This window comes from Pocillopora verrucosa, chromosome 5 (assembly GCF_036669915.1).
Source record: "Pocillopora verrucosa isolate sample1 chromosome 5, ASM3666991v2, whole genome shotgun sequence".
Classification (NCBI taxonomy): Eukaryota; Metazoa; Cnidaria; class Anthozoa; order Scleractinia; family Pocilloporidae; genus Pocillopora; species Pocillopora verrucosa.
Genome location: NC_089316.1, coordinates 856528 through 870739, shown reverse-complemented (window position 1 = coordinate 870739; position 14212 = coordinate 856528). Strand labels below are relative to the sequence as shown.

General features: G+C 38.6%; 2 protein-coding genes across 2 annotated transcripts; both read right to left on the bottom strand.

Annotated features, from left to right (window-relative positions):
- Positions 1–368: 368 nt before the first annotated feature.
- Positions 369–8204, bottom strand: LOC131783021 (serine/threonine-protein phosphatase 2B catalytic subunit 2). The gene is made up of 12 exons (XM_059099763.2): positions 8011–8204; positions 7707–7907; positions 7459–7583; positions 7150–7261; positions 5632–5777; positions 5109–5248; positions 4554–4631; positions 4309–4403; positions 4091–4216; positions 3281–3437; positions 2458–2555; positions 369–2058 (listed from the first exon to the last, which is right to left on the bottom strand). Exons 1-12 carry the CDS (start codon positions 8057–8059, stop codon positions 1931–1933), a joined length of 1455 nt encoding a protein of 484 aa, XP_058955746.2. The 5' UTR covers positions 8060–8204; the 3' UTR covers positions 369–1930.
- Positions 8205–9081: 877 nt separating this feature from the next.
- LOC131783020 (E3 ubiquitin-protein ligase TRIM71-like) lies at positions 9082–12447 on the bottom strand. The gene is made up of 2 exons (XM_066167243.1): positions 9442–12447; positions 9082–9178 (listed from the first exon to the last, which is right to left on the bottom strand). The coding sequence occupies exon 1, from the start codon at positions 12298–12300 to the stop codon at positions 10003–10005; it is 2298 nt and encodes a 765-aa protein (XP_066023340.1). The 5' UTR covers positions 12301–12447; the 3' UTR covers positions 9082–9178; positions 9442–10002.
- Positions 12448–14212: the final 1765 nt, after the last annotated feature.

Here is a 14212-nt window from a genome sequence, read left to right as displayed (position 1 = left end):
ACCCCCCCCCCCACCTCTTAAGATTCTACCAATGCCCCTAGGTTGGGCCCTAAAAGTGGGAAAGTGGCGAAGACTTTAGTGAAAGTGAAATGAGCGCAAGTAAAAATAATCGATCAAATGCATCTACCATTTTTAAGAGCTACTCTTCATCAAAGCACGCATAGGATGGTGTACGCTTATTATCATTTTCGTTCCGCTTTTACTCAGTTCGCTCGCTTAAATACAACGTGACATTTGTCAGTGTCTCGCTTCATGGTCCTCGACGGTTCGTTCCTGATACCATCGTGATTAAATGAAGTTTCTGACATCGCCCTCTGACATCAACAACTTAGAGAAGGATACAGTCAATTATGGATGTAATAACAATATTTTCTTCATCATAAGATATTTAATTCAAACCAGTTACTTATAGTTTTACTTCGCTTTAAAATCATAAATAAAATGTCTACGCCTACATTACATAATTCCATTACAACTATTTTTTGGGCCATAAAGCTTTATATAAGTAAGCATAGATCGTCTCCCATCAGGCATAACATTCACAAAACATATTTACTCTTCCACGATTAAAAACATAATACACAGGAGGACTTGACGTGGAAAATTGTATTTGCTAAATAGTGGGCAGCTGTTTCCATACTGTCTTGAAGCTTAATTTCAGGGATGATGATTGAGATTTCAATTTAAGCTCTGAAATCACTTATTTATGATTATATCTGGAAACAAAGTGTCATTTCTTTTTTATACAAGTATCCAACAAATCTCAAAATTATATGGACGATGTGATCAAAGAAACTGCGAGTAGCAAACTGTTGGAGGATTTTCCATAAATAAAAGTCTTGACTAGTCACTTAGCTTTTTAATTCCCAGAGATGATGAACATGTAACCTCTCCCTAAAATATCTGTACATAACCTAACAAACAGATAATGAAAATACTCCGATTTGTCAGGCTCCAAGTGAAGTTCTCTTGATCTAACACCAAATTCTCAAAACTAATTCACAAGGAAATTTGTTACAGCTGGGAGGGAGAATTGACAATCAGATCTTGGTAGTTAAAGAGTTGATAGAGGTACCTGGCTTATGAGATCAAAACAAAGTTTCTCCCTTTATAGACAGGGGGGCCACACTCACCACTACTGTCACACATATCTCCATGAGCAGCATTTCTTTTCCATATAACAGCCACGTGAATATTGCCTTGTAAAGATTTAAAACTAGTGGTGGAAAAAATTCTCCTTTCCAGAAGACAAATTTCAAAGCATATAAATACAAAAAATTACAATCAAAACCCACAATTTCTCAATAAATTTTACATTCTAGGACACTATAATGGCAAACTTATTTTATAAGCAACAAGGGGATATTGTCTGATTTACCACAAATTCTTACAGCATGAGATAGTTTTTGTACAGAAATGTGGGAAGAGAATCAGTATTATGGTCTTGAGGCTGAGTAGGTGAAAATATAGCCACCTTAAAATGAAATAAAAAACAAAATTGAACGAAGTCATCTCCACATCCTACCTACAATAGATATGATTTATACACTGTATAATTATATACCAGGAAATCATAGCCTTGGAGTTTGTATGAATGATTGGAGCAGAAATGATTACATACTAGCCACTGGGACATCCCAAAAGACAGGAATACCACAGAACAGAGCTCCATAGTTCTTTATCACTTTCTATGCTGAGCCAACCTAGCAGAAAATGCCAGCACGAAAAGGAAGGGGCTAACCTAGTTATCATTGCAACACAAATTTTACTTAAATATTACATCCAAACATTGTTTATTAGTGAGCTTTTTGTAAAGCAGATTTTACTATTTTATACAGATATTCACATAGGTAATAATAATATTATACTACAATACTAATGGTTGATGATGAGTCTCCAAGGTTTGGGAATGTTTGGTCTGTCTGTGGTATCACTTTGTCCCTGGTTGTACTGGTAAGTCCTTCCTGGGTGGCATTCTTTCATTCACCTGGTCAAGTCCCTTGGCTTCAGCAAAGCCACTGATTTTGTGATTGGGGCTAAATACTTGCCCTTGTAAAGCTAAAGAAAAGATTATAAAAAAGAAAAAAATGCTCAGGGGCATCGTAAACATGCATTCAGAGTGATCCTTTTTCCTTAAGGATAACATATTCTGTTGGAATATGTTAAAGTTCAACAGACCTTGCATCTAGATTGTCTTTTTGGCCAGTCAAAGACCTCTTTATATTAGCTGATACATCAACACATTGCCCAAATTCGCATCACACCATAAAAAGTCCAGCTCACTCTTAACTGTCCCATGAAAAAAGGCCAGTTTGACAGAGCAGCAGATCAACCCAAATATAAAACTATCAGAGCTACAACAATGTATGTGGTTCAAAAATGAGCTTTTTCAGGTTCAGCACATGTTATGTTAAAAATTTGAACCAAATTTAAAGAAGGAAATTTAACACAGCTTACCACTCTGAAGCCCTTGTTTGCCACCAGACAGAAGTCCAACAGGCAAGTGTCCTGAAGGAGTGAGTCCTTTCAGTTGCACTACACTCTCACTTTCCTCTCTAAAACACAAATACAGCTGATTAACATAATGAGCTACAAGATACCAAGAAATGAATAGCTACAAGGTGCATAGCTATCTTCTTACATGTAAGTCTTAGTACTGGAAGGCTCATAAATACCCACTACTTCAATCCATTGTTTCAGATGGACAAAGTGATTAACCCTGGATCCCCTGGATGGAATTCAAATCCATCACAAGTTGCATTTACCACCCCCCTGACAGTTTGCCATCACCCTATAACACATTGCAAACAATTAACTAATACAGTTTCTGCCAATTTTTTCAAAATGCATAAACCACAAAATAGTCCCTTGGAGATGATCCAAAACAGTGCACCAAACCGAAAAAAAAAACAAAAACATTAAGCAATAGGAGAAATGCAAGTATACATCGTATGAATTCTCTTATTATTTTAATAAACATGAAAATAAAAAAGTGCTTTTGATTGGCTGAAAATGTGTGCATTCTTATGTAACATGAGTGCAAAGTTGTAACATGAGTGCATATTACAAATTGGGCATGTTTGTCTTAACTTTCTGTGATATTTTTTCATGTACATTTTTAACCAGCAATAACATGATTTCTCATGCAATTTGGTGTAATTAGCACTACTTGCACTTATCGACACCACATTGCAGTCAGAATCATGATATTACCTTTACAAATTCAAAAGCTGTTGGGAACATTTGGTCAAAAAGTAAACCAAGTGTTTCACTAAAGTACCTGAGCACAGTGAACACTCTTGCCATTTTACCAATGGCTCGTATTTTGCTGCGTATAACTTCTTTCCTTTTGATGGCTTCACTTTGTTCTTCATCTTCCTCTCCTTCAAGTTCTTCATCAGTGCAAATATTAAGAATATTCACAAGCATTTCGGTGACTGAAAACAAAACAAGAGGAGGTAAGAAACACAGCTTAAGGTTATGTAACCTCTTAGATCATTTCTGACTCACAATTCTGGAGTTTAACCCAATTTTCATAGCATGAAATGGTTAGAGGTAAGGTTGTAGCTATGAAATTAAGCTGGTGGCTGAAAATTCAGTTGAACTGTCTTTTGCAATGTTTTGAATGCAAGGCTACTAAGCGTCCTGTTTACAAAATGGTAGATGCAATAAAGGGAAACCAGTCACAGTAAACAAGTGTTCAAAACAATCTCTTAATTCAACTATTGTGCTTGTGGTTCCTAACACTCCAGTTCATAAGACAAAAATTTCAAACTTTTCACTGAAACTATAGTATTTGATATTGTACAACTGTGAGTGCATAGCTTTATAGCAAAAAGTCCAGCCTATGATCACTGCTTTATTGTCCACCAAAATTTTCCTGGCAGCCAACACTTAGTGACAACCCTTTCAGGTTCTATCTACCACCCCAGTTGGGATGCTACTCCACAGCAGATACCTACAAGCATTTTTTAAAGTTCACTGACAGTTCACCAAAATCCATTCATCCCACAGAGTGAAGAGAAGCAATGTGAAAGTAATGACAATGCATCATCAACAAGTGTAAAAATTTCGGCAACATAAGACTCACCTTTCTCACCAACAAACGGCAAAGACCATGTAAAAACATCCATAAAATTTGGAAGCCAGTAAGGATGAGGAGAACAGTTGAACTGTCGGATATTCATCACATTATTTTCATATTTCAATACCGCGGCTGAAAATAAACAAGTCAATAAATTCATATTCATGGAAAAGTATGGCAAACAGTTTCTTAACTTGAAGTTCACCTGTTATCGTCTTACAAACCTTTGTTATTGTAGACATCCAGATAATTGGGAGCTGAAAAAATTGTGATGAGAGATGGAAACCCAGTTTCTTGACTTTTCCTGTACATTCGGTACCTGAATGTTCCAATATGTTTGATTAGCAATTTGAAATGTTAAAGGATTCTTGTGACTAGTCCTTAGTCACATAAATATCTTCTGGAATAATAAATAATGCTAGAGAGGACAATGACAAAACTCAGGGAGATGACAACTCCTGTTACTTACCCAGCATCCTGTGCTTCATGTGCTCTGATTATTGAAAGCAAGTTATTCTTTTGGAGGAAATCGCAGGTTGCCTGGTAACTATAAATAAAGCACAAACACAATAACAATGAGAGGTTTGCGATACAAAGTTCAACAGAAAAAGAAACAACAGAAATGCTCCTGGTCTATTCAATGACTAGCCCACAAGGAATCTTAACACTTTGGTCCTCAAACAAAATCTAAATCATGTGAACATCTATTCTGTTATCAAACTCTCTGTGATATGTCAAATACCCAATTACACATATCAAAAATTACTCAGGTCAGGTCATTAAGCTTATGGTATGGTTGCATTCCTGTAATGTTTACACTGAGTCTTTGTTTCAAGTGCAGAAGTACTGTACTTCCCAACAGAATAATGCTATGATAAAACCTCCATCAGGCCTCACTTTATAATTTTAGATGGAACTTGAGCATGCAAGAGTTGAAGATCATGGTTAAAAAGACAAAAAAAATTACTACAAGCTCTTCAATTAAAAGGATCTTCTACCCATTTATTGAAGCAGAACAAATTACCTGTAGAAGTATGAACACCCTCTGACTGTGTTGTGACTGTAATGCTCGCTGTTTTTCTCATTGCCGTAATCTTCCAAAGGATCAGACCACAGAAGATCACACATTGGACCAAAGGCTGGGGGCTCGGTGAATCTATCAATCTGCAAAGAGTTCATTTCTGTTAATACATTCCACTGCTACTCATGACACAAAAAGCTTTCCCTGATGCTCAATTAACCCTTGAATGAGCTCTTGATTCAAAACAGAATAATATTGTTGCATCAAACTGAGGATACCAAGGACTAACTTCCAACAGAACTTGAAAGATCAGTATATTTAACCCTTTAACTCCCATGAGCAACCAGGACAGAATTTGTCTTACAATATCAAAACAATATTAAGCACACAAGTGATGAGAATAATGAACAATTTCAATATTGGGGAATGAATGGTTGATCCAAAACCAAATTCTCCAAACTAACCTCATTAGAATTGTACGACAGACAGTAATGAGAATTACTAATAAATCTAGCTATGCTCTCACCTTTCTTATGTCATCTAGGCTATAGATCTCTGGGGACAATCCACCATGCACACAGAGAAATTGTCTGTTCATCAGAGCAGCCAAAGGAAGACAATCAAATGACTGCATGCAAGCATCATACACTTTTTCTGTGTATTTGATCTTGCCTGTAAGAAGATAGTGTTTCAAAGTTAAACATAAAATATGTGGAACACAGAATGCCAGAAAGAAATCATTTTGTCAAAAATTTGGGGTGAAATTTTCAAGATATCAAACTTGTTCAAGTTTAATTACATTCAAGAAACTAACAGGCTTTAATATGACAGCTTGTCAGATTTATTTTTTATTTATTTTTAGTTACTTCATCCCTAACTCTTTACCTTAACGACCAAGTAGAATAACAGTAAGTTTCAGGTAAGGAACTTTTGTTGTGAATGTTTTGTAAAGCGTAGTTAATGGATGTAGGTTTGCCTCAGCTGTTTTGGCATAAGTTACAAAGTTATCATCACATTTTAAGTTTTCATTTATATTTATCTGAACAGGATCCCTTTGATAACAGCACTTATGTTATGAAGGGCTACCCTGCATAAATATTCCTTATCATTGATATTATTTAAGAGTTCTCTCGGAAGAACCTTGTGAAGACCACTGAATGAATTGCATCCATTGTGATTAAAACGAATTTAACCTCAATTTGGGTCACGTTCGCCTCCACAAAGAAGGTACTGCTGAGCAGAATTGTTGTTGTGATACTTCAAGCTGTCCCAAGCTAGATATGTGATAAACAATGTTTCAATTTAACACCTGTTTTTCAATCAACAGAAAAATTCACGCATCCCGTCTGATTAAATACTGTCATAATCATACCCTGCAAAGTTCATAGTTGCAAATTCTTGCCAAGGAAAAATTTTAAGGAAGAAAAATATAAAATGATGGCAGAGTCAATATACTACTACAAAAGGTGAACAGTGAGGAACAACAAAGAAGCACTCCAGCTAGGTACTCCGATGAAAAATCTCGAATTCGTGCGAGGAAATATTTCGTGACATCAAAATATCAATAACAAACGGGTAAACTGAGATTTCTCGCCCTTTGCTTGACATCTAAATTCGTGGAAAAAAAGGATCTTTTTAATGTTACTTCGCACTTAACCATCGCTGGCCACAATAAAGATGTAAATTTTAAAAGCGCAACTTAATGATTTATTCATGAAAATCCAACGGGTCTATGTAAAGCAAAAATCTCAAGAAAGGTTCAAAGTTCCACGGCGACCTGACCAAGAATAAATATAGAACAGAACAGAAACAGGCGGCGTGAATTTGTTCACAAATGACACTTGAAATTTCTTCAAAGGAAGCTCTACCTTGGAACGACGATTGATTGTTCGATAAAATAATTACTCTTGTGCGGGGTTCTGGAAGGCGTCGTCGTTTTGATCGATTGCAAGCCTCGGTTGGTTACAGATCGTGCAATAAGAAATCTTAAAATGGGAATTAAAGGGAATTTTAAGCTTCTCTACATCAGAACAAAGACACTTACATTCTGTTTTGAAGGTGAAGTATTCTGTTAAGTGACGACATTCGTGATTTCCACGGAGCATAAAGAGAGTATTGGGATAAAGGAGTTTTAACGCCCATAGGTATAAAACACACTGCAGAAGAAACAACGGAAAAATGATATTAAATACAGATTGATAGCGTTTTATATCTCTAAGGCGATAAAACGGAGGCAGGCCTTGTCTAATGCAGGATAACCTTATGTTTTGTTACGAACAACGAAGGGAAAGTGTACTTAAGCGTTTCAAAATCAAGCTGATAACGTAACAGTTTTAGAAGGTAATACGCTTACCTCGATTGAAAAATACCCTCTGTCCACGTAATCTCCAAGAAATAAGTATCTTGTCGAACTTGGTGACCCTCCGACTTCGAATAATTTGATTAAATCGTAAAACTGACCGTGAATATCACCACAAACTACAGAAGATGGAAAGACAAATAAAACAGCGATGGTTACTTCTCGAACTCTTATCTACGCGTGCGACCTGCTCCAGATCTTTGAGTCAATACCGGCAAAATACAAACGGCTAATTTGCCTACCTGTTATAGGTGCTTCGACATCCAGCATCGTAGGCTCTCTTTGTAAAAGTTCCGTGGTATCCTGTATGATTTTAAGAGCAACCTCTTCTTCTACTCTTCCCTCTTTTAAGAAATGACTCTTCAACACATCGGCTTTTGGTTTTCCATTCGAGTCGAAAACATCGCTGATCGCGAGGCGTTCGATCGGTGGCATAGGAACAGCTATAATAAGAAAGAAGAAGAATTAAAAAACATGTATTACCAAGGCAAAATGGCGGCTATCGAAGCAACGGTTGGCAAGATCAGCGATTTTCTGGAAGCTTACTTTTGAGTACTCTATCCGACGTTGGCAACTTCCCATCTTGGCTTGCCATCTTCCAAAGACCCTAAAATATACGACTGAGAGTAACGGCCGGTAGCTGCGATCATTCACACCAAGATGGAACCAGATTTCGCCTGTCACCTTCGTCTCTCTCAGCTGCGGCCTTCACTGAAGCGACACATAAACAACAAATGCAGCAAGTTGCTTACGGCGGCTGCGCGCTCTGGCCTCATTTTCATGCTGAAGCCTCACCCTTTTGAATAAAATTTACCAAAAAAACTTTCCTTGCATCAAATTTGATAAAAATCCGATTTGCAAAGGAGTGCAAAACTAGAAATATAAAATTGCGAAATTTTTCTCGTTGATTCTAATGAAGCTTTGTTCTCAGCGAAACGGCGGGCGTCTTAATTAAGACGCCGCAAATATTGATCATCTTGTCCCGACCTGACAATGACCAGCAACCGCGCAAGGAAAAAAATGATCGCCGTTTTTCCTGAGAGTCAAGAAATAATTTTCACAGGTTATTTCGCGTACAACGATTTAAATGCTAAATTTAGGGTACCACACAAAGCAGAGCCATTGGTGACTTTGAAAATCGTGGTTTTCGCTGGCGTGTAATAAGATCTGAGGAACTCGTTTGCTTCTTGTTGTCAGGGGTACTCGTTCCCTATATTACCATAACGTGTAAATAAACCAAAGAAATATTAAACACCAATTTCACGCCAATAAAATTAACCTTCTTTGGGGTTGGTAATATGAGAAACATTGGTCTCGCGAAAATATGCTCGGATATTTGTCCGCGAACATTATGTAGACCTGTTACGAGAAACGAACAGTTTTCCTGAGGACCAAGCTCTAAGAAAACGATGAGCTACAGGGGAATATTGGAGGATATCATTTGGAGTATATCACAAGATATTCCCAATTTTTTTAGCCATGGCATATTCAATCACATGATGCGTTTGGTCCAATCGAGAGCACGCATAACAATTGTTGGATTATAATGGAGGACATTAACTTCTTACTAAACGTACGCGAGGGCCGTACTGAAAGTACGGACCGGGCATAACGTAACGAGGTCCGTACTAAAACAACCAAGAGCCAATATTCCTCAGTACCACTCGAGCAAGCAAAGTTAGTAAATAGTTCACTATACAGCACTTGGACCAAACTTCTTTACTTTGAATAAAGGGGTAAGTTTCTAAAGAAACTGTGGTGCTGCGTCGGTGGGAGAGTATAGCAGGTAATTTATTGTTAACAACTGGGTTGAAAACGTAAATTAGCCACCGTAAAGGGTAAAAAAGCTGACGTTTCGAGCGTTAGCCCTTCGTCGGAGCGTCGCTCCGACGAAGGGCTAACGCTCGAAACGTCAGCTTTTTTACCCTTTACGGTGGCTAATTTACGTTTTCAACCCAGTTGTTAACAATAAATTACCTTCTTTACTTTGAATTTGCCCGCTTGCATGAACGAAAACACATGGCTTAGGACCGTCTCCGTGGAAACAGTCCGTATGGCAAAATCCCTACCAGCTAAGAACCAATCAGAACGTTCTGATTTACTTCAGGACTAACTTGTCATATAATATAACTGAATATACAAATTATGTCAGAAAAAAATAGAAAAATGAGAAACTGAACTGAATCGCACCGGGACGCCCGCTGAACCCCCTTACTGAGATGCGTCGGCGCAGAAACTTAGGAATTCATTTTTGTATTTTTTGTGAAGAAGAGTTATGTTTTATTGAATTATCTCTTATCATAAGCGCAGTAGGACGAGCGTTTCTCCGTCCGCGGAAAGATTGGAGACGAGTTGGGGAGAGGTTTCCACGGGGTGTAACTAACTGATGATTGTTGGACTCCTCGCATGTTGCAGACCTCTCGCCGGCTCGTGCCAGTGCTCAAGACTTCAAACTTTTCCGCGGGCGAAAAACGCTCGAGCTGAAGCGCTGATAATGAGAGCCTGCTCGCCGCCTAACATATGGATCCGATATATTTCTTATACTGCTGCCAATGAGAACACCTGGATGCGATCATTGAACGTGTCCGCGACATAAAGATGACCTTTTTTGTCCACAGCAACTCCTGCAGGGAACATCATTAATCCATCCCCCTGACCTTTTCCACCAAATTTAGTGGCAAAAGTTCCATTTGGATGAAACATCTGCACCCGGTGGTTACTTCGATCCGCAACGACATATTGACCCTGGTCATCTACGGTAATACCCGCCGGATTGTTCAGTAACCCGTCGGCATTCCCCCGAGAGCCAAACTGGAGGGCGACTGAACCGTCCTTGTTAAATACACACACCCGGTGATTATTATAGTCTGTCACTACAATATGACTGTCTTTGCTTACAGCCAAACCCCACGGGCATGACATTTCCTTAGACACAATCATCCCCCTAGGGATTCCCTCACGGGAAAATATTTGAATCCTGCTGTTACCGGAGTCGGCCACGTAGATGACGTCATCCGAGTCAATAGCGACACCAAGCGGATTTTTAAACTTTCCAATTTCATCGCCGAACCCTCCGAAGCATTTCACGAGTCTACCCGATGGTGTGACAATCTGCACACGATGGTTTTGACTATCAGAAACAATTATTAGGTTTCCTCGCCGATTTAGCGCCAAGCAGTACGGGAAGTTAAATTGCCCTTCGATCATTCCCTGAGATCCAAATGATTTGAGCACCTCTCCATTCAAAGAAAGAATTTTAACTCTGTGATTATGAGAATCTGCTACCAAAAGATGGTCGTGGGAGTCAGCGATCACACTGTACGGGTGAGAAAATCCTCCACAGTCTTCGCTCTTTAAAATAAGCTGACTGCCAATCCAGTCTCTTGGTCTCACTGTGACTGTGACAGGACTATCCGCCACAGGACTCCCATTTATACTAACATGCAGCCAGTAGGTGTCTGGTTTGTTGATGACGTAAGCTAAGGAGTACGTCCCATCTTTGTTGTCCTGGCAACCATATTTAAACCCGGCGTTGTCTGGCGTCACCCTTGAACGAGCCAATGAGAATGACAGCTTCACTTTATCCCCTCCTCGTTGCTGTCTTTTTCCTTGTTGATTGACAGAAGTCAAAGACATCCGATTGACTTCCCCAGTCATCACTTGTTGGGTCTCTTTGGCGGGAGACAAAATGCATAATGCAGGCTCGCAAGGCGTACTCGAGGACTGCATTTTTACGTGACCTAAATGGTTTATATCATTAGTAATTTTCTCGCTCTCTGCCACAAATTCAAGCGAGGCGCGCATTTCATTTCCAGGATGATATGTAGTAGATTTCCGTTCAACTTCGTCGATAAGAGAGGTTAAACGCTGAGTAACAATCTGGCCGATGCTTAATATTTCTACATCAGTGCCTTGTTTTACGGCGGAATCGGTGAACATACAACAGCTGTTTGCATGTGTCACAGTCTGTTGTAGTATCTTTTGTTTTGAAAACAAAGCCTCTAACTTGGTGCAACAATGAGCTTCGACCTCATTTACAAGTTCACACATGCGATCTTTCATCGCTTCGATCAGTTTCTGAAAATATTCTTCAATACTGAGTCGAATCTGCTTCTTCTTGTTTTCAACCGTCGAAATATCTTCTTGAATAAGAGATATTTGCTCAGTGATGTGTTTCTGCTTTCCTTTCAACTGCTCGGCAAGATTTACCATGTTAATTTTGAACGTTTTTGTGGTATCAGTGATTCTGCGACATTCATGTTGCTCGTGTTCAGCGAGCGAGCATAATCGACAAACAATTTGTGAGCAAGTTTGACAGAAATAAAGTAATCGCTCTTTCACGTGGATGGAACAGGAGGATTGTCTTTGGACATAATTTCCTTTAAAAATTTGTCCCCTAAGCTCCTCTACTGACTGTAAAGTATGCGTTTTAGTAGCACTCATTCGGCGATGTGCTGTAGAACAAAATTCGCACAGGAATAGGAAACAATCATTGCATCGTGTCGTAACGCTTTCTCCTTCGGCTTCACAGCTATCACAGACAAATTCCAGCGGAGTGTGATCTTGTACGGCTGCCTTATTGACCAGGTTGTTAACGACAAAATTGATAGGAAACTCACCGCGCACATCCAGTACCTTTGAACATACTAAACAACTTGGTAAGCTTCCATTTCTTGGCGAAATCTTTTCACCATCAATGCACTTTTTGCACAACGTATGAAGACAAGGAAGCAATAATGGTGACACGAATCTTTTCCGACAACCAGGACAGACCAAATCGCTGGAATTCGGCATTTCGTCGGCGAATTTTACCTTCATGCGTTGCGGCTTCGCCATCACTGATGATCCTGAATTTTTACAACCGCTCCCTATTCGGTTCACAGAGTTCTCGACAAGTTTATCGATTCCAGTTTAGAAGCGATCTCAACGTTATCGGTTTCAAACCTTAAAAATATTTTAAGAGCTAATCAAAGAAGGGATTAAACAAATTCGACGCTTGTTTGTCGAATCATCCGTGACAAGTGTCAACTATATTGAAATTTTGTTTTTTTGACAGTAAAAACAAAAGGACTCTCTTTGACAAGTTGGCGAAACTTTGCAAAGAATACAATAACTCTTTCATTAAGTGACTTAATCATCCGTAACTGTTTTAGTGACTTAAAAGTCACTCTTTTTTACAAACAATTTGTCGAAGGGTTAGAGCTCTCCGTTTTAAGGCAATATTTTATTTTCAAATGATCATAAACTACCTTCGCATGTTTTACCAACAAAACATTCAAAGCTGTCAAATCTCGTTAAGCACAGCCCTACGGCAACTTTATGCAACAACTGTGAGCGAAGTTTTCAATCTGCCTTTTCTCTTGTTTTTCTCGTTGTGATTGTAGAAATTTAACCTTTAATTTAATTTATATTCCCAAAAAGTAAATTTTCAAAACAGCAAACAATGCACTTACTTTACATTCTTGATAAAAAATAGTTATTCGTGGAAATTTGCTAAGCAGGGGGTACCTTTTCGGTTTTGATGTTTTGAAATTCACATTAAAATAAACTGAAAGCCGGCGAATTGTTTTTTGAATTGATGTCAGTTTCATTTCAAACTCTTTCCCCAGTGCGACGAACATTTGTTTTTCTCGGTTCCAGGTGTACGCAACCACTAACCCCACGTAATGCGCATGCTCTCCGTTGCGAACAGACCAAAGAGGGAAATAGAAAAAACAAAGCGATTTTTGCAATGAATACTCAACATACACCCCCGTTAGAAAGGCGAATCCACGGAAGAAAGATACAAAACTGTATGATATTGAGATCGATATGATATTAGATCGATACCGTCGGCCCGTTTCCAACTTGCTAAGAAGTGCATTTAATTGCCTTCCACTACGATTACTAGCTTTCTTGACAGCTTTCTGAAGACAGAATATTTTCCTTCTGAATACTTCTGATATGCAGCTATTGATTATTACTCCTCGTATACCTGATTGCTCAAACACTTTGTTTACGATTGTTGAGAGGACCGACTCATGGTTCTCCGTCTTCGTCTTTGCATTGCTTTGAAATAGTATGGATTAGTAAGCTGAAACGAAAAATTAATCAGGGAAGTTTACGAAAAATCCAGCAAACAAGCTTAAAAAAGGCATTTATTTAGACTTCATACTTCAACGAACTTCACAAATCTTACTTGTTTATCTTGTAAGTAAACGATGGCAGATTTATTCCCGAAGCGCTTTCTGAGTATCCCGATCCCTCTCCTACTGCTTTCACGCTTATAAAACAGGAAAAAATCAAAAGGAGGAAGATACAGCTGTTTTGAAACGCCATTTGACGAGAGTAAATCTGCTTTTTCTTCGACACTTTACATATCAAAACAAAGGAAATTAGTTCCTCTTTTTGATTCTGGCGGTACATTTTTAAAATGCGCCTGCGTAAAAGAGATATCGCCCGAGACCCTTCGCTCGGTCGTGTTTTGATCAAAAACGCCTTGTTAATTTCACGCAACCGCTTGGAGAAAAGGTAAAAATGACGAGGGAAAAACTTTACCTTCAGGTTAGAAAATTAGCGAAATAGAAAGCCACAATATTATAGTTTAATATTTCAGAGGTACATTGAGTGCTTTTTCCGTAGAGAATCCACACGATGGTAAAACATTCGAAAATTACACTCGATTTGAGTGGGGCGTTGAAGTGGGCGTGGTCACTATATTCATGTTAAGACTATTTGTACCCCATGGGTTTGATATGTTGAGGTTTTG

Coding starts and splice junctions, on each gene's coding strand:
- LOC131783021 (XM_059099763.2), bottom strand. CDS start 8,059: ATGGCAAGCCAAGATGGGAAGTTGCCAACGTCGGATAGAGTACTCAAA. Junction 5,249..5,631: donor GCCTAGATGACATAAGAAAG/GTGAGAGCATAG, acceptor AACTCTTTGCAG/ATTGATAGATTCACCGAGCC. Junction 2,556..3,280: donor AGAGTGTTCACTGTGCTCAG/GTACTTTAGTGA, acceptor TTTGTGTTTTAG/AGAGGAAAGTGAGAGTGTAG.
- LOC131783020 (XM_066167243.1), bottom strand. CDS start 12,300: ATGGCGAAGCCGCAACGCATGAAGGTAAAATTCGCCGACGAAATGCCG.